General features: G+C 39.4%; 1 protein-coding gene across 3 annotated transcripts in view; it reads left to right on the top strand.

Moving 5' to 3' along the window:
- TBC1D20 (TBC1 domain family member 20) overlaps positions 1-16,363 on the top strand; it is a 41,245-nt gene extending 24,882 nt beyond the window's left edge. For 2 of the 3 annotated variants that reach the window (XM_007474490.3, XM_007474489.3), the window contains 5 exons: positions 4,380-4,566; positions 4,673-4,774; positions 8,077-8,218; positions 13,195-13,379; positions 13,810-16,363. In XM_007474490.3, coding sequence (XP_007474552.1) covers positions 4,380-4,566; positions 4,673-4,774; positions 8,077-8,218; positions 13,195-13,379; positions 13,810-14,065 — 872 coding nt within the window. In that variant the 3' untranslated portion in view covers positions 14,066-16,363. Of the gene's footprint in view, positions 1-4,379; positions 4,567-4,672; positions 4,775-8,076; positions 8,219-13,194; positions 13,490-13,809 lie in introns of all 3 variants that reach the window. The other variant, XR_008915237.1, reaches the window with a different exon arrangement.
- The last annotated feature ends 9,724 nt before the right edge of the window (positions 16,364-26,087 follow it).

Here is a 26,087-nt window from a genome sequence, read left to right as displayed (position 1 = left end):
CTAATTGCTGAGAGAAAGTACTTAAAAGCAGAAGGGGAATAAAAATCAATATAAAAAGTAAATGGTGATGCAAGCTTAACCATCATAACCCTAAATGTTTAAACATTCCAGTAAAGTCAGTGACAATATAGATAAGAAAGCAAAACCCAACAATTGCTGCATAGTCGAAACATGATTAAATAAAATCATATACAGACTAAAAAAGGGTTTGAACTAGTTACTTCTTAGGTCTTGGCAAAGCCTGAGATACTAACATTTGTGAAATAAATATTGGGAAAGTAGAGATTTGATATTGCCTATCTCCTTTGCTTTACTTGGCCAAGAACATGCTCAATCTACTACAACATTATTGCTTAAGAGTTACTGCCTCTTTCTATGGTATCTATGACTGAATTACACCTTGACCAAAGTGCCTGCAGCCAACAATAAGGAATTCTTGTAAGTTTTGGGAAGAAAATACAAAGAGAATAGCATTTGTGTGCAAATAAATAGGAGATAGATGGTCCCAAATTTTCCTGTAAATGAAGTTTAAAAAATGGTATTATATGTACTCTGCGGAGATCAATGAAACCTTCACATTTCTGGGGCATCAGCTAATCTGAGAGGCACCTTGGTTCAGTGACAAGCACATTAGAAACAGAAGATTTGTGATTTTGGCTGAATTCTATCTTTAGTTGTGTGGACTTGGTACATGTAGTAACATGATACAACTTTTATGTCCTTATTTCTCTCTTCTGGAAAATCTAAGGGTTTTAATAGATAACATGTTTAGTATGAGTCCATGATGTGATTGATGTGGCAACCAAGTAAACTAATGTGATCTTAGATTGAATTAAGAAAAGTTTAATTAATATCCAGAAATAAGGATTAATTGTGCCCTGATCAGACCATATTTTGTAGTATTCTGGATACCATATTCTAGAGAGAAGAGAGTAAAATGATAAAGGACCTTAAATTTTTTCTAAACATCAGTTGAACAAAAGTGGATGTCTAGCCTGGAGAAGAAACAGTGTCATGATAGGTATCTTTTAAAATATTTTTGTTTTTCATAAATGTAGAAAAAAAATTTTTTTCACCCATACTTTACATCTTAGAATCAGTACTGTGTATTGGTTCTAAGACAGAAGAGCAGAAAGGGCTAGGCTATTGCAGTTGTGAATTGCTCATGGTCACATATCTAGGACGTGCCTGAGGCCTAATTTGAACACAAGACCTTTTGTTTGCAGGTCTGGTTATCTATTGAGCCATTTAGCTGCCACTAGAAACAATTTTTAATAATTGTTTTCTGACATTTTTTGACCTCGATTCTCCTCCTTCCTTTCTCTCCCTGCTCCCTAAAACAGTAAATAAAATTACATAGGTTATGCCAATACTGTCATGTAACATATTTGGAATATTTCCATATTCCTTATGCCATAAAAAAAGATCTCACATACAGAAAACAATCCATGAAGGAGATGAAGTGAAAAACAATGTGCTTTGATCTACATTCAGGCTCCTGACATTTCCTACTGTGGCTGTGGATAGCATTTTTCATCATGAGTTCCTTGAGGTTGTCTTGGATAGTTGCACTGCTGTTAATAATTTTGTCCTTCAAAGGCAATCATTGCACAATATTTCTTACTGTATACAATGTTCTCCTGGCTCTGCTCACCTCACTTTATATCAGTTTGTATAAATGTTTCCAGGTTTTTCTGAAATCATCCTGTTGGTCATTTCTTATGGCACAATAGTATTCCATTATAACCATATACCACAACTTGTTCATCCATCATGATAACTATCTTCAAGGAACTTTCCCCATAGATGAAAGATATTTTGCAGAGAGCAGAAATAAGTACCATTAATGAAATCTGGAAAGAGGCATGTTTGTATTTAATATTAAGGGAAAAACTCCTGATAAATAACACTGCTCAAAAATGGAACAGGCTGCCCTTAAGTGGTGGATTCCCCTTATTGAAAGCCTTTAAGCAAAGGCTAGATTATCATTTTGTTGGATATATTGAGAAGATTCTCCTTTAGGTATGGGTTGAACTAGCTAGTCACGAGGGTTCCTTTCAACTCTGAATTTCTATGTGAGGTAGAAAGGGATCAGATCAAAGATGTAGGTAGGAGGATTAACTTCATTTAGAAAGAGAGATGTGCAAATTGCTTGTCATCTCTGAGAGGGGGAAGGGAAGGGAGGGAAAAGGACAATTTGGATCTTATAATTTAGAAAATGGTTTTTGAAAATTGTTATTACATGTATTAGGGGGAGAGAGCAAGAGAGAGAAGAGAGGAGGATGGGAGGGAAGGAAGGAAGGATCGATTGATCTTCTGTAACCAGAGGAAACCGTGGGTGATAGTACTGAGATTTGAAGATGTTGGAGGCTCGTAATGATTCATCTCGATCTTCACAGTGGAATAGATTGGTCTAAGTTTGGGATGTAGATTAAGACTATGCAGGAGAGGAGAAAAAATTTGGGACATATGAGGAATAAGATAGAGTGAATAAGGACAAAATTGGTTTTTCAGTCAGCAGGAGGGACCCAGTTGAAATTATTTGTAATGACTGGAATCAGCCCAGTTTTGTTATTTTTCTCTTTCTTTAGCAGTACTCAGCAGCTCAGTAACAGGAAGAGAGAAATTTAAAAATTGAGATAATCCAGGTATGGGACTTTGTAGTTTAGGAAGGTCAAGGGGATAAGGAATCCTGGATTAGTATCTAGTGAAACATTTAAATGACCAACTTTTGGGATCAAGGTTGCAGTAAGGAATCAAGCTAAGCTAGAGTGGGCAAGTTGGACTGGGAAAATAAGTAGAGAGCAAGGGATTTGAGGTCTCTAAGCTTGAAGGTTTAATGTGAACAATAGAGTGGGAAGAGTAGAAAAATAGGAATTTAATAAAAAATTGTTAGCCAAAAATAAAAATATTCAGTAATGTTTATTAAACATCTGTGTGTGAGGCATTGTGCTTCATTTTGGGGATTCAGACACAAAAAAGAAATTATCACTGCCCTCTGGGAGCTTATGTTCTATTCCAGAAGCACTCTTGTGAATTGGGCAGGGATTAGGCCAGATAGTCCCTAATGTTTTTCTTACTTGAGGATTCTGAGAAAGACATGATAGTACACAGTTCCCATGTTTTGCTGTGGAAGGAGCAGGCAGCCCTGTTGGCCTAGGTTTGTAGCTTTCCATCCCAGTGATAGTTTGCAGGCCCAGCCTCTGAGTTCTTCCCAGCAGTCATGGTGCAGAGGCCTAGTGCTTTATGTAGTAGTGCTAACAGGAGAGCTGGAGGTAAAATGCAACAGTTTTCCATTAAACTAAACATTACGCACCTAGTATATGTAAAACATACTACAAAGTACTAGGGGGAATTTTTAATTAGTTTTTAATTAGTTTTAATTAGTAAAAAAATAAATAATTTTTAATTAGTTTTTTTAATTAGTTAATCAGTCCTCACAGAATTTATATTCTTGTGGGTGCTAGGATTATCAGTAATTGTAATTGTATTTATATAGCACTGGAGGTTTGCAGAATGCTTTATAAATATCTCATTTGGTCCTCAAAACAACCTTGGGAAGTAGGTGCACTTATTATCCTTATTTTACAGATGAAGAAACAGAGGCAGCCAGCAGTTAAATGACCTTCCTGGGGTCACATAACTAATAAGTATTTGTGTAGATTTGTACTGAAGTCTCCTTGACTCCAATTGTAGACCCCCATCCATTCACTGCATCACCTAGCTGCCTATATACACAAATTAATGATAGCATAAACTAGGACAGAGGTACAAAGAATTTTGTGAGATCTAAAAAAAGGAAAGTGGAAATAGATTCACAAAGGCTGTGACTTTTGAGCCGAGCTGAAAAATGGGTAAGATTTCAACAGGCAGAAATGGAGTAGGGAATTGCAGGCAGAGAGATACAAAAGCAGAAAACCATAGGCTACAAGCACAACATAGCAGGCTGTCCCATTTCAGCTGGCTGGATGGTAGAGTGAAAGAATGTGGAATGGGCTGAGATAAATCTGGAAATGTGAGGTGGTGCCAGGATATGAAGAGTACTGAGTCCCAAGTTCAAGTATTTTAATTTTATTCAGTAGACAGTAACCAAGAATTTGGAGCAGAAAGCCATGATCATATTTCTTCATAAAGATTAATCAGGCTACTCTTGTTTTGGATTGATTAAAGCCAGAGAAACCAGTATGAGGAATGCAGGACAGGTGGCCTGTGCATCGGTCCAGAAATTAGTCCCAAAGATCCATTGTAGACTGATGGCAAGAGGATTCATTTCTTGATCACACATTTCCTGTAAAGCCACCATTCTATACTTGGGCAGGCCAGCTCTGGTCCTTCTTTTTCTTGGCCATACTCACATGCTTATCTCTCTCCATCTCCAGGCATGCCTAGTGAACAAAGAGAAGGGCTCCAAGAGGAGTTGATTGACATCATTTTATATGTTTTGGAACGAAATCCCCAGCTGCACTACTACCAGGGCTACCATGACATCGTGGTCACATTTCTGCTTGTTGTGGGTGAGAGATTGGCCACATCATTAGTGGAGAAACTCTCCACTCACCACCTCAGGTATCTTGACAAAGATGACAGTTGCATTTTCTATCATTAAAAAAAAAAAAAGTAGGGCTTAATCTAGCTTTGGCCTGACCAAACTCTTTCTCTTGTTTCACCCCAGGGATTTCATGGACCCAACAATGGATAATACCAAGCATATATTAAACTACCTGATGCCCATCATAGATCAGGTGAATCCCGAGCTCCATGACTTCATGCAGAGGTATACAATAGCATGATTTCCCAACTTTTCCCTCTTTAGGAAATCCAAACCTATTTCAATGATCATCTTAAATTTATGTTAATTTTTATGGCTGGGCAGGCAGGCTTTACTTTGTTTCATGCTCAGCAGATGAATAAACCCACTGAACCCTTGGACATAATGAATCTTTGGATCTTGGATTTTTGCCTGAGTGATTCTCAGTTCCAGTAGTAGAAAGTATCTGCAGATTAAGAATGGATTTATTTCTCCAGTTGTTTAGATTTCTGAAAAGCTCCTATTGGTCATTAAGGCTTATCTGTAGGAAAAGAAATTAAATTTAGCAAATTTTTGTTAAGTACCTATTATGCTCAAAACATGGTGGTAGACCCAGGGATTACACAGACAGAAGGTAGCAGGCTTTCCCCTTGAGAAGCTTGTATTCCAGAGTGGGGAAATGATAGGTAGGCAGACACATAAATAAGCACAAGATAATTTGAAGGGGGATGGTGTTAATTACTTGGGGAAGTGGCAAGGAGAAGGATGAGAGAGTGTTCTATCTTGTGAAGGAGGTGATTCCTAACATGGTTCTGAGAGGAAAATAGTACACAGTGAGTGTGGAGGATGACTTGAGCCAAATCCAGATCCATAGAGGCATGAGATGGATTGCTGAATTCAGGGAACAGCTGCTAGTCCAATTTGTTTGGAACATAGAGAACCATGGAACAGGGAAGGCTGGTATACCCAGATTGTGGAGGATTGAGCTTATAATTTATCCTAAAAGCATTAAGGTATTGCTGAAGACTTTTGAATAGTAAGTCTAGTAAGTCTGATGCCTCAGAAGGATGATTTTAGTGGCTATATGGAATATGGATTGGAGAGAGAAAAGACTAAAATTGGAGGCTAGTTAAGATAACTAGTCAGGGCTGGAATTGACAGTGCAAATGGAGAGAAGAGGACAGATGGGAAAGTAGTAAAAGAAGTTGAACCTCTCTGCTATTGAGTAGAAGTGACAAGGGAGAGGAAAGGGGCAAAGCAAGCTCCAAGACTAGGAACCTGAGTGACTAGGAAAGAAAAATAATCTCCACAGAAAGAAGGGCAATTCTGTAGAGGGAAGTGCTTGGCTAACAGTGAGGAGTTCTGCTTTGGACATTGTTGAATTTTTTTTTTAACCCTTACCTTCCAACATAGAATCAATACTACATATTGGTTTTAAGTTAGAAGACCAGTAAAAGCTATGAGAAAGCAGTAAGGGGTTAAGTGATTTGCCCAGGGTCATATAGCTAGCAAGTGTCTGAGGTCAGATTTGAAATTAGGCCCTTCTGTTTCTAGGTCTGGCTCTTAATCTACTGAGCCATCTCTGGAAATAGTGAATTTAAGAGGCCTATGGTTTGTCCTAGGTGGAAATGGCCAGCACTCAACTGGCAGTGGGAGATTGGAAGTGAGATTAAAGCTAGATGTATTGATTTGGGTGTCATCCGTGGAAAGATGCTTTCATTTCATCTCTTAAGTATTGTAAAAGTTAAATTTTATGGTTGAGACTGAATGTAATAATTATTTGGTCGCCAAGGACCATAACTGTAAAAATTAAATTAGTCTCTAGTAATAGAAATATTTTATTTTAAAGTATTTACCCTTAAGATTTTAGTTACATTAAGTTTGCAGATTGCTGAAAGCATCTGTATTTCCCAATTAAGAGAATGCACTGCCAGAGCCTCAGAATAATAGATCTGAATATTGAAAGGAGGTAATCAGAAATGCCCTCTTTGTAAGAATGGTGGGAATAGGAAACATTTGACTTTAATTCCCCTCCCATGTTTTTTAGATTTGTAGACCAGTTGGGGAGTGGCATAGTGCCATCAGTTGCTTTGCGAGCCATAATTAACAGTAGCTGATATTTCTGTAGTTTCTTATAGTTTATAAAACCCTTTCCTTAAAATAGTCTTCTCAGGTAGTTCATGTAGATAACATTATAAGGGAAACGTCACAGGTAGTGGAGCCAGGCCTTGAATCCAGGCTTTTGGACTCTAAGCCCAATGCCCTTTCTACTAATCTATAACTATCTCCTCCCCTGCCTCCACCAAAAAAAAATCTCACCTTCAATATGGTATTTTTTTTAAACCCTTACCTTCTGTCTTAGAATCAATACTGTGTTCTAAGGCAGAAGAGCAGTAAGGGATAGGCAATGGGAGTTAAGTAACTTGCCCAGGGTCACACAGCTAGCAAGTGTCTGAGGTCAGATTTGAACCTAGGCCTTTCTTTCTCTAATCCTGTCTCTCCACCAAGCCACCTAGCTGCTCCTTTCATATGGATTTTGCATTTTATGAGGTACTATATTCTCATCTCAATCATGCAGAGTTGATAGTGCAAGAATTATAAATTCTTGTTTTAATAATAATTGCTAGCATTTATATAGTGCTTACTATGAACCAGACACAGCACTGTTATTATCTCATTTGATCCTCACAGCAACCCTGGGAGATAGGTGCTATTATGATTTCCCATTTTACAGATCAAGAAACTAAAACACACAGAAGTTAAATGACTTGACCAGGATTACACAGCTCCAAGAAGTGACTGAAGCCAGATCTGATCTCAGATCTTCTCCTTCTATCCATTGAGCCACCTGGTTTCCTCATTGTACAGCTAATTGGCTAATTTTACACCTCAAAAAAATATGACTCAGAGATGAGAAATAATTTACTATATACCATATATATATATATATATACTATAATATCTAGTAGAGCTGGGACTTGGGTCCTTTGACTCTTAGTCTATTTGCTCATTCCATTATACCGTAATGCCTTTTTTTGAAGCAATATAACTAGGACCCATACTACATCAGGAAGGCATCATGGGATTCTGTTGGAGACATTAGGGAAGGGAAGAGAACAAGCACTTATTAAGCTCTTAAGGCACTCTGCTAACACTTTACAGATAGCTCATTTGATCTTCACAGAAGCCACAGGAGGTTAGTGCAATTATTAACCCCATTTTCAGTTGAGAAAACTGAGGCATACAAAGGGTAAGTAGTTAACTCAGGATCACACAGCTAGGAAATAACTGAAACTGAATTTAAACTTAAGTCTTCCTGATACCAGGCCCAGAGCTCATTGCACCATCAAACTGCCTCTACTATTACGGTTCACAACTTGGACACTGAATAGTCTTAGGGAATACAATCCTTGATGGAGAAGGTTGCCAGAAAACAGATTTCTCAAATAAATGTCACTAAATCTGAGGCTGGGGCAGCCAACAAGGGAGGGAAAAGGTGGAGGAAAGCTGCAACAGAATCTAACAACTGGATTTCCTTTGGCTCTTAGTGCGGAGGTGGGGACCATCTTTGCACTCAGCTGGCTGATCACCTGGTTTGGCCATGTCCTGTCTGACTTCAGGCATGTGGTACGGTTGTATGACTTCTTCCTGGCCTGCCACCCTCTGATGCCCATTTACTTTGCTGCTGTGGTAGGTATTAGCCATAAGTTTGTGACATCAGTCCAATGACTTTCCTTGGAAAGGGTCAGTTAAGAAAGTTTTTGTTCTACCTTCAGGAGCAAAAATGCCTGGGAGTAGAACTGGACAGGTTCATTTGAACCCCAAATAATGTGTTTCTCTTTTTTGTCCATGTTTCTTTCCACCCAAATTAGAGGGAGAGGAAAAATAGCTGCTGGAGCTAGGGTACTCTCTCCCTCTTTTTAAAAGAAAAAAAAATTTTTTTTACAAGTGATTTTTATTCATCCCTCCCATTGCCTCACTCCTCATTTGAATATTGGGGGAGTGACCATACCCATACAAACCTGCATAAACAGGCAAAGCTGTTTCTTCTGTTGGCTATGTCTAGAAATGACTGTCTTATTCTGGATTTTAAATCCATCTCTTCTCTGGCAGAAGTTGAGCGGTATGATCATCATCAGTTATGATTTATCATTGCATTAATTAGAATTCTAAAGACTTCCAAAGTTGTTACTGTCATTGTGTCAATTGTTCTCCTGGTTCTGCTCATTTACTCTGCTTCAGTTCATAAAGGTCTCCCTGGTGTCCTGTAATTTTCCATTTCATATCTTCTTATAGCACAGTCATATTCCATTACATTCATAGACCACTGTCTGTTAGCTATTCCCTAAGAGATGGGTAACCCCTTAGTTTCCATGTTGGGGATACTATGAGTAGAGCCTAGTAATGGTTTAGTGGGGTCAAAGATTATGTCTGCCAGGGTAGTTCCAAATTGCTTCCCAGTATGGCTGAACTGTGGCACAGTTTGTTCAACTGCAATGTTCTTATGTGCCTTGGTTTGTGCTGTGGTACACAGGACAAAGTGGGAAAAAAATAGGGTGTGGGGATAGAAATAAAAACTATGGGCTTGAAGGAAAAGAAAAAGTAGATGCTAATACTGATAATGATAATAATAGTAGCTCAAGGAAAGCCCTACTCTAACTCCCAAGATCTCACCTGCTGGTTCTGGGCTCTCAAAAAGTTATGCCAGCCAGCAGTACCCCAGCTTCCTTGGACTTTCTCAAGCTGAAGAGGTTTTGTGTACCAGCCAGGCAGTGAACTATTGTCTGCACCAGATTATCCAATTCAGAGGTGCCAGTCATCAGAAGGTTGGCCACCAGGGGTTGAATTGTTTTCACCACTGTGTAATTAGAATCTGTTACCCTAAAAAAAACCTACAATTCCCAGTCATAGCTCGACTTCCTGTTGATACATGCTGACGTAGACAGGATATAAATTCTGTGGAGTTCCATATCTCCCTCTTGTCTTCCTGTCACGGTGTTGGTGGAGCCAGCTTTTGAGCAGGTAGAAAAACTTAGTCACATGATTCTATTTTGTTAGATAGTAAACTTTATAAAATATAATACTTAAAGTATTGGACATTAATTTAAGTCCTACATTTATTGCTTCCCTGTAGTATAGCAGCTAATTCAAGAAAACCTTTTTTTTTTTTAAACCCTTACCTTCCATCTTGGAGTCAATACTGTGTATTGGCTCTAAGACAGAAAGAGTGGTAAGGGCTAGGCAATGGGGGTCAAGTGACTTGCCCAGGGTCACACAGCTGGGAAGTGTCTGAGGCCAGATTTGAACCTAGGACCTCCCGTCTCTAGGCCTGGCTCTCAATCCCCTGAGCTACCCAGCTGCCCCCTCAAGAAAACCTTTTGAGTCTAAAACATCACCAGGAATATAGATCATTCTGGTGGAGGAGTAGAATAAGCTGAAGAGTTACAAATAGAAAAAAACATCCAGAAGCCACTAGGCTACCTGGGTAATGCTCCCTTCTTGAAAGCCATCCAGAGGTGCTATGCTCCTGTGGCACCCCCTCCTCCCCCCGAAAACCTTCCTACCTCATGGATGAGACTGTAACAGCTGTATATGGCATGTCTTTATATGTCTCATCCATTACATTTTTATAAATGAAGAGGTGGGGATTATAATAGTGCTATAGCACTTTACTTGAGCTACTAAATGGACCCTTAACTCTTGTTACAAACAACTCAAAGGGACTTTTAAATGGTATTTTCTCCAGTCCAGTCATATGGGGAGGTACAAATAAAGACAATGTAATAGCACATATAGCTAATTGTCAAAACATAGTAACTTAAAGTGATATAGTATAACAGAATATATTAGATTAGAACCAATATGTGAACTTAATAAACAAAATAAAATCTTAAGCAACCAGAAAATACAATATATGTGACAGGATACAGGAACTGAATTCAAGACTCCTTTTTTCCAATTCTGTTACAGAAACTTCCATAAAACAATGGACTCTGAAAAGGCTTAAAAATTTCACCTCCAGACTCTTTAAGGTTCCTTCCCCTCCCCAGTATCATCATCCATTTAGATTCCTTTGATCACACCTCTGGGATCTTCCCATAGTGAGGGATAGTTCCGCACTGAGCATAGTGTGGAGGAATCTCATATTGGATGTGTTGTAGAGACTGGGCAGGCCAGAATGGCAGGGGGGGTGTAGGAAGATGAATTTTCCCCCTAAATCTCAGGATTATTCAAGCTAATCACAAGGACCAGTGTACCCAGGAACAGTAAGAGGAAAAGACATCCTAAAACTGGTAGCTTTTTCATAGGGTTGGCCATGCTTGCAATTCTACTTCCTGTCTATAGTTTAGAAGAGTAACCTTCCTTCCCCTCTCCCCAGGGGTAAAAAACGCCAGGAAGCAGCTTGCTTCCCTTGCCATGTGGACAAGGAGTTAAGTGGGAAGGAAGTGTCTCCTCAGGTAAAAGCCCTTAAGGAGACTAATTATTGCCTAAAGAAAACACACCCAGACTTCCAAGACAAGCAGCAAGCACTCATCTGTTGGCAATGTAAGGGAAAAAAGGGACTTATACTTTCCCAGCCTCTGGAGAGTGGCTCCAAGGACTCCCAGCTTGTCGGCAGCAGGAGTGACAGCAATGGCTCAGCAGGAGAAACATGGTTTCATTTCAAACTAAAATACCTTAGAGAATTAAGGGTTCTAAACCCCATTTCTGTGGTTGCCATAAATGTAGGATTTAAATTAATGTCCAGTACTTCAAGTATTATATTTTATAAAGTTTATTATCTAACAAAATAGAACCATATGACTAAATTTTTCTACCTGCTCAAAAGCTGGCTCCACCAAAGCCATGACAGGAAGACAATAGCAAGAGACAAAACTCCACAGAATTTATATCCTGTTTATGTCAGCACATATTGACAGGAAGCGAGTGGGCTGCTGGGAATCTTTTTTTTTAATTAGGATAACCGATTCTAATTACACACCACCACAATTCATGAAACAATCCACTTAAGGAATGAAAGCATAATCAAGTCAGAAAGAACACAGTGGGTCTTTAGAAGCATAATAAGTCCCATTTTTTTTAACACTTTACAATTTATATATAGCACAGTCATATTCTATTACATTCATAGACCACTTTATTTACAAAAGTATTGTGAGGTGAGGAACATAGGTAATAATTGTTTCTGTTATAAAAAGGAAACAAAAGGCTCAGAGGATTGATGTGACTTGCCTGTAGTCATGAAATCTGAAGGTCCAGTGGTCATTTTGTGACTATTCTCCACTGCTTTTATTTCTTTTTATTAAGTTGGCTCTTCTTTATGTCTTAATCATTTTTCAGACATGTCAAATTCTTTGTGACCCCATACTGGAGTGGTTTGCCATTTTATTCTCCAGTTCATTTCACAGATAAGGAAACAGGCAAAGTTAAGTGACATGTCCAGGGTCGCAAAGCTAGTAAATATCTGAGTCTGGATTTGAACTCATCCTCCTATTTCCAGACTAGTGCTTAATCAACCACCCCACCTGTCTGCCTTCACTGCTTTTCTAAGATGAAAGATGGACACAGCTTGGATTTGATGGTGAAGTAAGCCATAGGAGAATGTGAAAGAGATTCTTGAGTGTTTGCTTCTAGGAATTTTGAACTGGCCCAGTCTTTCTTTCCTACTGAAGAATCAGGTTTGAAAGGGAAAAGAAAAGATAACTGTAGTAGTATCCACATCAGCAAAGACAAGAGAAGCATTCAGTGAAAATCATGGCAAAGCCTCTCCTCCTTCCTTCTGTTTTTTTTTTTTACCTAAAAGCATTGTTTTTGGTATCTAAATAAGGCTGTGGGGAAGCATTTGAACCTTTGTGCCCACAAAGGTCTTATTTAGGTATTCACACAATCAGTCATATCAGGTTGAAGCCTCCAGCAAGAAGGCTCTTTCCTTGTTTAGTAATAATAATAATAACAAAATTTAGCATTTATATTGCACTTTAAGGTTGCAAAGCACTTTGTTATCTCATTTGATCTTCAGAAGAAGCCTAAGAGGTAGGCACTATTATTATCCCCATTTTACACAGGAGGTAATTGAAGAAGATAGCAATTAAGGCAGATAGGTCCAAACAGGTAGACTTGCTCAGGTCATTTATTTGCACTGTTAGTAAATGCCTACATCTGCATTTGAACTCAAGTCTTCCTGATTCCACATCCATCACCCTATCATATTAAGATGGCAATATTTCTAATCCTGGCAGCACTGAAGCCCATATTCTGTAACAGCTAACATTTATGTAATGCTTACTATATTTCAGCACTTTAGAAAAAATTTTTCGTTTGATCCTCACAACAATCTTGGGAGATAGATGCTTTTATCATTAACCCCATTTTATAGATGAAGAAACCAAAGTACTCAAAGGTTACTTTAGTGACTTGCCCAGGGTCACACAAGAAAGCAGCTGAAGCCAGTTTTGAGCTCAGGTCTTCCTGATTTCAGGTCCGGTGCTCTATCCACTGCTCCACCTATGTGTTAACATTACATCCAAAAGGAGGACTGGGATTTGCAGGAAATTTTGGAAGAGGCTTTTCCATGACTAATATCTATCTTCCAGAAGAATGGGGTATTCATGGGCAGGGCATAATTCTCTTTTCTCAGGTCCTCATTGCAGGCTTTATCTCTACAGATTGTTTTGCATCGAGAGCAAGAAGTGCTCGATTGTGAGTGTGACATGGCCTCTGTTCACCATCTCTTGTCCCAGATCCCTCAAGACTTGCCGTATGAAATTCTGATCAGTAGAGCAGGAGATCTCTTTGTTCAGTTTCCTCCCTCTGAGCTTGCCAGAGAAGTTGCTCAGCAGCAAGCTGAGAGGTGAGTGGGAGCTCCTGGTACTGGAAGATCTGGAAGAATTTCCTGGACAGAGTAATATTCAAAAAAGAGCATGTGTTTGTGGAAATTTGGTTCCAGAGACCTAGACTTAGGTAACTGAATTCCTGTTTTAGACTTCATGGGTCTTTTTTTTTTCTATTCTTAAACTCTTACCTTCTATCTTAGGTCAATAATGTGTATTGGTTGCAAGACAGAAGAGAAAAGGGCTAAATGGTGGGGGTTAAGTGATTTACCCAGGGTCATGCAGCTAGGAAGTGTCTGAGGCTAGATTTGAACCCAGGACCTTCAGGATAGCTTCTATCCACTGAGCTACATAGCTGCTCCTTTCACAGATCCTTTTAAGGGAAATCTTTACAAGAACTATCTATCCATTTTGTTCCTTATACAAATTCTCTGTCACTTTCCTTTGCAGAACAGCAGCCTCTACCTTTAAAGACTTTGAGCTGGCATCTGCCCAGCAAAGGCCAGACATGGTATTGCGGCAGCGCTTCCGAGGGTTCTTGCAGCCTGAAGATCGGACAAAAAATATCCTGACCAAACCAAGGACCAATCGCTTTGTGAAGCTGGCAGTGATGGGCTTGACTGTGGCTCTGGGGGCAGCTGCTTTAGCAGTGGTGAAGAGTGCTCTTGAATGGGCCCCTAAATTTCAACTACAGCTATTTCCCTGACAACTGGGGAGGAGGCTCCTATTATTTTAAATCAAGCCTCTCACCCTTCCATGGGAAGATTGGGAGGAAGTTAGCATTCCTTTATTAAAAGGGTTTATGTCAAGGGTTTTCTAATCCCCACTCCCCTACCTACCCTGTCCATGATTTGCCTTTACTTTAGGGGCTAATGGAAGGGCTCCCTCAACACCACAGGCTGTTTAGGGCCATGGTATTAAACCTCTATATCTCTTTGGTCATTAAGCAGTGGGTTTCTTATTGGGAAGATATCTGCCACCTTCCCCTATGACAAGGGAATTGAGTTCATTTAACTTCCTTTTGTCTTTGGAGCTCACTGGAACTGGACTCAATTGAATTAAGAGAGACCAGTAGTAACCTGAGTCACTAAGCCTCTTGTCCTTACTGCAGGGACTTCCCTTGCCTCTCTTCCTTTTTTTACAAAGGAGGAAGGAACCATCCCAGTAGTTGAGTGGTTGGAAGAAGGATGAGCAAAAGCCAGAGAGGGTCTGCAGGTTTTCAATTAGAGCAGAGAGAAAGTTCTTAAACAGAACTGATCATGGGATCCTGATAATCCATTGGCCACCATACTTTAATTTCCATGTTCACTTTCTGAGGTCTCCGATCAGTGAAACTTTGACATGACCCAGTTAGCCAAGGATAATTTTTTCCATCTTCCCAGTGCAGTTGGTTGAGAAACAAAAGGACAGGTATGAAATAGTTCACTGGGCGAATCCTATATTCCCAGTCCAGGGATCCCTTGGGCACATTCTGTCAAGTGTAAGTGGATAATGATTATTTGGATTCAGTCCTAAGTTGAGCTTGTCCTCTCTTCTCCCTCTCCCCCAGCTGCCGCCCCCTTACCCCTGGCCCCTGAGCCACATAATGGCTTATAAAAGCCATCTTATTACTATTTTTGGAATATACATATTAACTTGCTTTACAAATTTTCTGTCTATGGTAAAAGATCTACTAACTTAGAAGGGTGGACACAAGGCCCAGAAAACTACTTGCCCTCATGTGTTTTTGTATGTCAGCCCAAATTGGTATTTGTAAACAGCCCAAACCCACTCTCCCTTTAGTCTCTCAATGTCTTGGGCTTTTCTCTAGGAGTTTGCCTTTCTCTCCAAAAGAAACACCCACTCACTACCTCTTTGTCACTTCATGGGTTTAGTTCTCTCTCTCCCCCAGGGAATTTCTTATTTTGTAGGGAATATTGCTAGAAATTGGCCATTTGTTTCCAAGGGGCAAACTGTAGTCTCTATGGAGCTCAGCAGGAGCCTGGAGGAATCAAACTCAAGCTCCCAAACTTATGGCACTGGATGTGGGGGAAGCAAGTTTAAATCCACCAGTCTTTAGAAAGTGGCTTTTCCAATACCCAGAGTCAGGTTGACTCTTGACTAGAAAAAAAGTGCCTTTTCTGCTTCTTTTGAGAAACTGGGGTGTCAAATGTGAAACAGCAGCTCAGCCATCTTCCCTTAAATCTTTCCCCGTCTCCTCTGCACGTCTTTCTTTAACAGCTATTTTGGTACAAGTGACGGTGTCAGATGCACCGCCCTAGTGCATCCTGCTTTCACTCCTTTCTTACCCAGAAACCTTTGCCTGGGCTGACCACATGGTGGGCATGGGATGGGTGGTTTAATTTTTGGGCAGGGGCCTTCCCAAAGGTAGGAAGGGTGTCAAATATTGAATTTTCACTAAGCACTTTAAAACTAAAAGAAACTGAAGCAGGATGAAGGGAAGGATCTTGTGAAATTCTTCTTAAGGTTTGACAAGAATGTCCAAACCAGGTAATGAGAATCGTCCCCAGGGGCCTAGGGGTGGCCTAGCTTGAGGTGGTTGGATTCCAGGGGGCCATCCTTGTGATGTGAACCATAGAGGAAATTCTCCTTCCTGAATGAAGTGAGTAGAACCCCAACCAGATTATGATGTCAGGAGATGGGGAGGATGGGCAGCATATTAGCCTCTTGCTACAGAGGCCGATCTCTTACTATGCTAAAGGTGTTCATTATTAGTAGGGAAGAGGTGAAGTCAGAGTCCTAAAATTGTATCACTCCACCCAACCCAAAGACTTCCTAAAAGGAAAGTAAACCAACTTTTCATACCCTGAGGGAAAAAAGGAAGGAAAGTTCACTTGCCTTGCTCCTTTGTTGAAGCTGAGGATGTCCTTTTGCCAAGGAGGAAAAAAAAAGCATTCTCTCCTATCTTCAGGTGATTTACTTATTCTGTAAAGAATATATATGTGTAAATACGATTTGTACAGATTGCTGTATGAAATAAACAGCCATGTGTGGTTACTAAAAAGGCTCCGCCTCTTCTGTCAACTTATTGCCCATTACACACTCCCCTTTTGGAGGGACAGATCAACAATTCTGGTTACTTCTAGCAGTCAGTATTTATGAAATGCTTGCTATGTTCCAGGCCCTGGGCTATGCCCTGGAACTACAACAAAAGGCAAAAGGTTACCCCTGTCCTAAAGGGGCTTACAATCTAATGGACAGAACGTGCAGACAAATACACACAAAACAATGTTGGAAATAATCAAAGGTGCTCAAATGAAGAAGAGTTGGGGAAGGTTTCCTGTATGGGTGAGATAAAAGAAAATGACCAGTTACCCAAATTATAATTATAAACCTGGAGTCAGAGTGGGTAGTAGAAGAGGCAGTCTTTATTCTTCCTCATGAGAAAGAGGCCATTGCCCTAAAGGCAATGCCCAATGCATGAGTGCAGAAACAAGCATTTTATAGATTTCCTGACATGACCCCCACTCCCTCTGCCCAATACCTCATGTCTGAACTTGTAATCTAAGCACAAAAATTATCCATCCAATCAGAAAACAAGTTACATAGCATGAGCTCATCACAAGCTTCCATCAGGGAGGGGAAAGGCTATGGAGAGATAGCCATGTCCTCCAGAGGAACTCCTGGCTCCTAAAGGTCTGAGGAGATAAGGAGGTAGTATGCCTAGTGGTTTTCTTCCTTGAGATAAGCCTTCCAACTCACTGGGCCTGTGGCAACAATGAAATGTCCTTGAGGTCTTATTCTATAACCCTAAATAGGCTTTCATTCCCTAATGGGGTCTAAGATAGATGTCCACTCTGAGAAGAACAAGTTAATTCTTTTTATTCCTCGTGTAGAAGGTGGGATTTTAGTTGATTCTAAAAGGAAGCCAGGGAAGTCTAGTAGGAGGAGGCAGAGTGGTTCAGGCTTGGGGGACAGCCAAAGAAACCCAGAGCCAGGAGACAGAGTGTCCTATTTGGGGACTAGAGTGTTAGAAGGCTGGAAAGGTAAGAGCAGATTAGATTATGAAGGGTTTTGAATAATAAGCATTTTGTGTTTAATCCCAAAGGCAAAATAGCAAACAAATGGGGAGGGGGGGGAGGTGGACCTGCACTTTAGTGGCTTAAATGGAGGATGGGTGGAAGTCAAGAAACTTGAGGTAGTCAGTAGCCACTGGGCTATTGTAGGAATCAAGGCATGAGGAGATAAGGGCCTGCACCAGAAGGGTGACAGTGTCAGAGGAGAGAAGGGAACATAGTGAGAGGTTACAGTGCTGAAATCTACAGCCTTGGCAACAGCTTGGACATGGGGATGAGAGAAGAGGAATCTAGGAAGACTCCCAGGTTGTGAGCCCAAGAAACTGGGAACATGGTGTTGCCTTCTACAGTAATAGGGAAAGGAAGAAGATAATGAGTTCTATTTTGGGCATACTGAGTTTTAAGATAACTTCTGGATGTCCAGTTTGAGATGTCTGAAAGGCAGTTGTCAATTCAAGATTGGACATCAATAGAGAGAGTTTGGGAAAGGAAAGGCAGATTTGAGATTCATCTGCATGGCAATTAAATGTCGTCAAATCTCTGGGGTTGTTGGGATCACTAAATGTGAAGGAGTATAAAAGAAGATGAGGGCTCAAGATGGAACCCCGAAGGACACCTACTGTTAGAGGGTCCAGCTGTAAAGATTAAAATTTAGGGGAGACTGAGGCAGGTAGAAATTAGTTTCTCTCTGCAAGGAGTATTATATTTTTATGAGGTTTATTGAAGATTAAGGATTAAGGAAAATACAGGATAAGAAAAACGTGCCTAGGCCAGAGTGGCCTAGACAAGACTTCACCTACATTATGGAAAGAGCCACATCTGCTCCAAAACGGAAGTCCAAAAAGAGACCCAAAAACCTTTGCCACCAGCTTAAATCCTTCCTCAATCTCGGCCCACCTCAGAATTCCTGTGAGATTACAAAGCATTTTGGGGAAGTGGAGCATGGGCTTGTGGGGATTGAAGTCCAGAGTTCAAATCTCAATTTTACACAGCAAAGAAGTAGTCAGGGAGAGAACTAGGAGACAGCAGTGTCATGAAAACCTAGAGAGAAGAGAATATCAGAGGAACAAGTGATTAACAGTGTGAAAGGCTGCACAGAAGTCAAAGAGAAGATGAGGCCTGAGAGAAGACTATTGGTTATAGCCAGTAGTAACTTTGGGGAGAGCAGTTTTGGTAATGATACAGTCAGAAGCCAGTTTGTTTTGTTTTTTTAATTTGGTCAATTTCAAACATTATTCCTTGGTTACAAAAATCATATTCTACTCCTCCCCCTCCTCCCACCCTTCCCACAGCCAACACACAATTTCATTGGGTATTACTTGTGTCCTTGATCAAAACCTATTTTCATGTTGTTGTTTACACTAGGATATTCATTTAGTCTACATCCCCAACCATATCCCTTTGATCCATGTATTCAAACAGTTGATTTTTTTTGGTGTTTCTACTCCCACATTTCTTCCTCTGAATGTGGATAGTGGTTTTTCTCGTAGATTCCTCCATGTTGTTCAGGATCACTGCATTGCTACTAATGGAGAAATCCATTACATTTGATTGTACCACAGTGTATCAGTCTCTGTGTACAATGTTCTCCTGGTTCTGCTCCTCTCACTCTGCATCACTTCCTGGAGGTTGTTCCAGTCTCCATGGAATTCCTCTACTTTATTATTACTTTTAGCACAATAGTATTCCATCACCAACATATACCACAATTTGTTCAGCCATTCCCCAATTGAAGGGTATCCCCTCATTTTCCAAATTTTTGCCACCACAAAGAGTGCAGCTATGAATATGCTTGTACAAGTATTTTTCCTTATTATCTCTTTGGGGTACAAACCCAGCAGTGCTATGGCTGGATCAAAGGGTAGCTAGTCTTTTAGCACCCTTTGGGCATAGTTCCAAATTGTCATCCAGAATGGTTGGATCAATCCACAACTCTACCAGCAATGCATTAATGTCCCAAATTTGCCGCATCCCTTCCAGCATTCATTACTTTCCATTGCTGTCATGTTAGCCAATCTGCTAGGTGTGAGGTGGTAACTCAGAGTTGTTTTGATTTGCATTTCTCTGATTATAAGAGATTTAGAACACTTTTTCATGTGCTTATTGATAGTTTTGATTTCTTTAACTGAAAACTGCCTATTCCTGTCTTTTGCCCATTTATCAATTGGAGAATGGCTTGATTTTTTGTACAATTGATTTAGTTCCTTATAAATTTGAGTAATTAAACCTTTGTCAGAGGTTTTTGTTATGAAGATTTTTTCTCAATTTATTGCTTCCCCTTTTAATTTTGATTGCATTGGTTTTGTTTGTACAAAACCTTTTAAATTTAATATAATCAAAATTAAAAACGTTTTATACAAACAAAACCAATGCAACCAAAATTAGAAGGGAAGCAACCAACTGGGAAACAATCTTCATAACATAAACCTCTGACAAAGGTCTAATTACTCAAATTTATAAGGAACTAAATCAATTGTACAAAAAATCAAGCCATTCTCCAATTGATAAATGGGCAAGAGACAGGAATAGGCAGTTTTCAGTTAAAGAAATTTTATTAATTTCTTTAATAATAACTATTAATAAGCACATGAGAAAGTGTTCTTAAATCTCTTATAGTCAGAGAAATGCAAATCAAAACAACTCTGAGGTGTCACCATACACCTAGCAGATTGACTAAAATGACAGCAAAGGAAAATAATGAATGCTGGAGGGGATGTGGCAAAGTTGGGACGTTAATGCATTACTGGTGGAGTTGTGAATTAATCCAACCATTCAGGAGGGCAATTTGGAACTATGCCCAAAGGGTGCTAAAAGACTAGCTACCCTTTGATCCAGCCATAGCACTGCTGGGTTTGTACCCCAAAGAGATAATAGGGAAAAAGACTTGTACAAGCATATTCATAGCTGCACTCTTTGTGGTGGCAAAAAATTGGAAAATGAGGGATGGCTGAAGAAATTGTGGTATATGTTGGTGATGGAATACTATTGTGCTCAAAGGAATAATAAAGTGGAGGAATTCTATGGGAACTGGAACAACCTCCAGGAACTGATGCAGAGCGAAAGGATCAGAGCCAGGAGAACATTATACACAGAGATGGATACACTGTGGTACAATCAAATGTAATGGACCTCTCTATTAGTGGCAATGCAGTGATCCTGAACAACTCTGAGGGATCTATGAGAAAGAACACTATTCACATTCAGAGGAAAAACTGTGGGAGTAAAAACAGGGAAAAAAAACAATTGCCTGATCACATGGGTCAAGGGGAATATGATTGGGGATGTAGACTCTAAATGAACATCCTAATGCAAGCACCGACAACATGGAAATAGGTTTTGATCAAGGACACACGTAATACACAATGAAATTGCACATCAGCTGCAGGAAGAGTGAGGGGAGGGGAGGAAGGGAAATAATGTGATACTTGTAACCAAGGAATAATGTTCTAAATTGACTAAATAAATTAACTTAAATTAAAAAAATACCCCCCCCAAATCTTTCCTTTCCCAAAAACCTGACAAGTATACTATTCTGTGTTCACCCAATTTATTTATAGTTTCCTTCTTTATATTCAAGTTATTCACCCATTCTGAGTTTATCTTGGTGTAGGGTGTGAAATGTAGATCTAAACCTAATCTCTCCCATACTGTTTTCCAATTTTCCCAGCAGCTTTTGTCAAATAGTGGATTTTTTGTCCTAAAAACTAGGATCTTTGGGTTTATCATAGACTGTCTTGCTGAGGTCATTTACCCCAAGTCTATTCCACTGATCTTCCTTTATGTCTCTTACCCAGTACCATATTGTTTTGATGATCAATACTTTATAGTACAGTTTTAAGATCTGGTACTGCTAGGCCACCTTCCTTCGAATTCTTTTCATTATTTCCCTTGATGTTCTTGAACTTTTGTTTTTCCAAATAAACTTTGTTGTTGTTTTTTCTAATTCAGTAAAAAAGTTTCTTGGTAGTTTGATGAGTATGGTACTAAATAAATAAGTAAATTAGTTTGGGTAGGATTGTCATTTTTATTATGTTAGCTCATCCTACCCATGAGCAATTAATGTTTTTCCAATTATTTAAATCTAGTTTTAATTGTGTGGAGAGTGTTTTGTAGTTGTGTTCATATAGTTCCTTAGTTTGTCTTGGCAGATAGATTCCTAAGTATTTTATATTGTCTAGGGTGATTTTAAAGGGAATTTCTCTTTCTAACTCTTGCTGCTGGGATGAGTTGTGTAAACCTTAAAATTTCTTAGATTTATAAATGTTGGAAATTTCACCATTGGGAAATTTCATACTTGAAAAATTTCCTATTGATAGTGGGAACTCTATTGGAATGTGAACCCCATTGGCATGGGAGGTTCCTCCTCCTCCCTTCTTAAGATTACTTTAGGACAGAAACCTTTTGCTAAACAATGGAAAGGGCTTTGACCTATGCTTAAGCATAGGACAGGAATTTCTTTGAGTCATGATTGATTTTAGAATTGATACAATAGAGATACTTGGAATGACAGAACCAGGTCTTGGAAAATACAATTTCCACCCCACTCAGTCCTAACAGGATTTAGGAAGGGCTGCAGCAAAGGATCAAGATTTAATTATTGAGAATATGACCTTCAACAGACATGTGCAAAGCCACAGACCTCTGGGCGGTCCTGGGTTAAGCTAGAGCCACCATTGGCACAGGGAAGACATGGACAGTGATTGGTAGATGTGAGAACTGAGGGGAGGGAACTTGGATGATTTCCTTAAAGATAGCGGGGTCTGAGGACTGAGAGGGTGGTTGGTTGGAGAGGTTTTTGGTCTGAGAGGTGGTGTTTTGAGGATTGGCTCTGAAGGAAGCTGGAGGTGGGGGCTCTGAGACTGTTTCTCCATTTTGGTCACGTGAGTAATAGGGACTGATCTCCTTTCTTTGCCCCAGCTATCTAAGGGCTTGGGCCTTTTGGCCCAGCCTAAACAGAAGGGATATTTAAGCCCTATTCCCTTCTCTCCCCTTTCTCTCTCCCTCTCTCTCTATCTCTAATTCCTTTCTTCATCCTGTTTGTAATTAAACTCCATAAAAGGTTGACTGCTGACTTGAGTTTTCATTTAGGAATTACATAGCTGAATTCCTTGGCGACCTTAAATTAATATATATCAGTCTTTTAAAGTGATTTCGTTGTCACAGTTGGAAATAAATAGAAATGCTGATAATTTATGTGGGTTTATTTTGTATCCTGCAAGTTTGCTAAAGTTGTTGATTGTTTCCACTAGCTTTTTGGTTGATTCTCTAGGATTCTTTAAGTAAACCATCAGATCATCTGCAAAGAGTGATAGCTTGGTCTCCTCATTACTCCTCCCCTCCTCCTCCTCCTCCTTCTCCATCCACTATTACTACTACTACTACCACTACTACTGCTATAACAACCACCACCACTACTACTACTACTACTACTACTACTACTACTACTACTACTACTACTACTACTACTACAGCTACAGCTACTACCACTACTACTACTGTTACCAATGTAGCAGTTTAGTTGTCTTAGTTATTAGTATTAATTATCTGCCAAAAGCTTGGCTCAAAATTGCTGAATCTCATTTGGAAGGACCTCAGAGATGATCTAGGTCAGGAGTTCTCAACCTTTGTGGTCCCTGTATCCCTGAGCATTCAATAAGCATTCCCATTTCTCTTATTCATTATGCAAATATCAATTTTAAAACTGGGGCAGCTTTGTGTTGCAGTGGATAAGCATCTGGCCTGGAGTCAGGAAGACCCGAATTCAAATGTGACCTCAGATACTTCATAGTTATGTGACCCTGGACAAGTCACTTCACCCTGTTTGCCTCAGTTTCCTCCTTTGGAAAATGAGCTGAAGAAGGAAAAGGCAAACCACTCCATTATCTCTGCCAAGAAAACCTCAAATGAGGTAATGGAGAGTAGGACATGCTGAAAAAATGACTGAACAACAGCAATTTCACAGTTTAAAGTACTATTAGAGGTTTTAAACAATGATACATGTATAACCCAGTGGAATTGCTCGTCAGCTCCAGGAGGGAGAAGGAAGAGGGGAGGGAAAGAACATGAATCATGTAACCATAGAAAAACATTCTAAATAAAGAATTAAAGTACTATTGATACACACAGGCAGAATCTTGATTGTGTCTCTTCATCAAAAATGATACTGGAGTGGCTTGCCATTTCCTCCTCCAGCTCATTTTCCAGTTGAGGAACTGAGGCAAGTATGATTAAGTGACTTGCCCAGGGTCACATTGCTAGTACATATCTGAATTCAGGTCTTCCTGATTCCAGGCCATGTGCTACACACACACACACACACACACACACACACACACACACACACACACACACATCACTTAGCTGCCCCTAGGGGTGGAAAAAATGAGGGAAATTATATTGATGCAAAAAAAAAGTTAAAGAGATCAATAGGTCTTTTGATCATTGACCAATTAATTTATTGGGTAGTGCTAGACTGATCAATAAACTGATTTTCTTCCCCAAACCAATAAAAAAACTTTTTATTAAAAGAATTGAATGTTTTCCTTGAATGTCCTGCCTCTAGAACTAGAACACTGATAATTGGGCTACAGAATGGGGGAAAGCTGAAAAGTACTGCTCTGGTTTCTTGGCCTCAATCCTTTCTGTCCCTCTTGGATGTCACACTAAGTATAGCTTGTGGTTCATCTGGAAGAGTCCTGAATTTGGCTACCTGGAACCCTGGGTTCCAATATCAGTTTTGCCATAAATGAGGAAGATGATTGTGAGTGTGAAATCCCCTATCCCCTTTTATGATTATAATGGTATTAGCCTTTATGATTAATACACAAATAATATCATTTGCTTTATGTGAATTATAAGCATTAGCTAAGAAAAATACAATTTAAGGGTGGTATCAAATTTTGCTGACAATCATTTTGACCTTAAGCCCCTAACCCAAAAGTTTCCATCAAGCCCACCCTTCCCTGTTGCAAAATCATAAGACAGGAGGTAGAGGACTGCTCTTGGGTCCAAATGTAGTTTCGGTGCAAATGCCAGTCCTAAATGTCATCCAACTAACTGCTGACTCCTAGTTGTCAGTGGAAAAAATATTAGATCCTAACCCTTTACTGAAAAGGTTTTGGAATGGTCAGTAATAATAATAATAGAAATAAAGTTACCACCCATAGTGATAAGGTTTTTTTTTTACACTTTTTGGCTTACTCAGCACTTGGTGCTATCCATGTGAAAAAATCTGTATTCAGTTTCTTTTATGACAGGATGTCATCAAATTTCTATGTATATTTAAAAAAGGCTATCTCCTGAGGCTCAGGGTCTTTGGTTTTGATCTTGATCAGAGTAGGGCTTTATTGTGGGTTGACCACCTCTCAATAAACGTATTTAGCTTAGAGTTTTGTACTGGTATGATAAATTTTTGTCATGAGAGCAAATTATTTATTTCCCCTCTCCGAATCTCTCTTTCCTTCTCGATATCCCCAAACTAGTGTCTTATTGGGCAGTTGTTAGATAAGCACAAGAAGAAAATGAATCAACATGATTCCCCCACCCCCCAGTGTTAGTTCTCTAAAAAAAAGCAATATAAGCCCAAAGCTGGGCCTAGTACATGGCTGGGGTAAAGTCTGGAGAAGGCTGAAAGAAGATAACTGACACAGGAATGCATTCTGATCTCAACTAGGAAAGATTGCTTTCACTCTAGTTTTGCTTCTGTTTTTTCCCCCAGTCCTTGTGGTTTAGCCACATCCTCTTCCTCTTTCATAAAACATAGCAGTTTTCTGCTTTAGTCCTGAGGTTCTCCAGCTATGTTCTGGAGTCGAAATTTTCTTCTGATGTATTATAAGTGATCTTTCCCCTAAGTCCTCATGTCCACAGCTGAAGATTGCATGACTTCAGGGCCTGGAAAACTAGCCCTACCCATCCCCTGGTGCCTGGAAGTCCAATAAGAGGACAAAACCTTTCCTTCCAACATTTCCCCACTGTCAAGGCAGAGTTTATGATTATGAACTTGGAGTCTAGAAGACTCCTCAGGTTCTGAGTCATTTATTAGGTTTATCTGAGCCATAGACAACCCAACTACTCAATTTTGGTTAGGATGTGATCTCAGTGGGTGGACAAAGTTCCCATGGTTGACACACTGATGCATTTAGATAGCACTTTAAGACTTACAAAGCACAAAAGCAGAGCCACTGGGTGATTATTATCCCCATTTACAGAAGAGAAATCTGAGATCTAGAGGCTAAATTTACTTTTCTAGGAGCTAACAGCTGGGCTGGAGTTCAACTCAAACCCAAGAAGTTGCAGGCAATCCTCATTTTATTGTCCTTTGAAGATATTGGTTTGGTGGCAACCCTGCTTCAGGCAATTCTATCAGCATCAGTTTTCTAACAGCCTGTGTTTACATCATGTCTGTGTAACATTTTGGTAATTCTTGCAATATTTCAAACTTTTTCATTATTATTATACCTGTTATATATTTGTTTATATGTATCTATTATAATATATAGTCATACATAGACATATATTATACATTATCTATATCTATATTATTTATATATCTACTATTATTATGTTTGTGTATCTATTATAATATATATTTATATAGATATATTAAATCTATATATATTATCTATCTATCTATATTATTTATATATCATGTTATATCTATATTTATATAACTATAATAATGTGTTTATATGTAGATGTGTCTATTATATTTAT

This window comes from Monodelphis domestica, chromosome 1 (assembly GCF_027887165.1).
Source record: "Monodelphis domestica isolate mMonDom1 chromosome 1, mMonDom1.pri, whole genome shotgun sequence".
Lineage (NCBI taxonomy): Eukaryota > Metazoa > Chordata > Mammalia > Didelphimorphia > Didelphidae > Monodelphis > Monodelphis domestica.
This window is presented reverse-complemented; position numbering and strand designations above follow the sequence as displayed.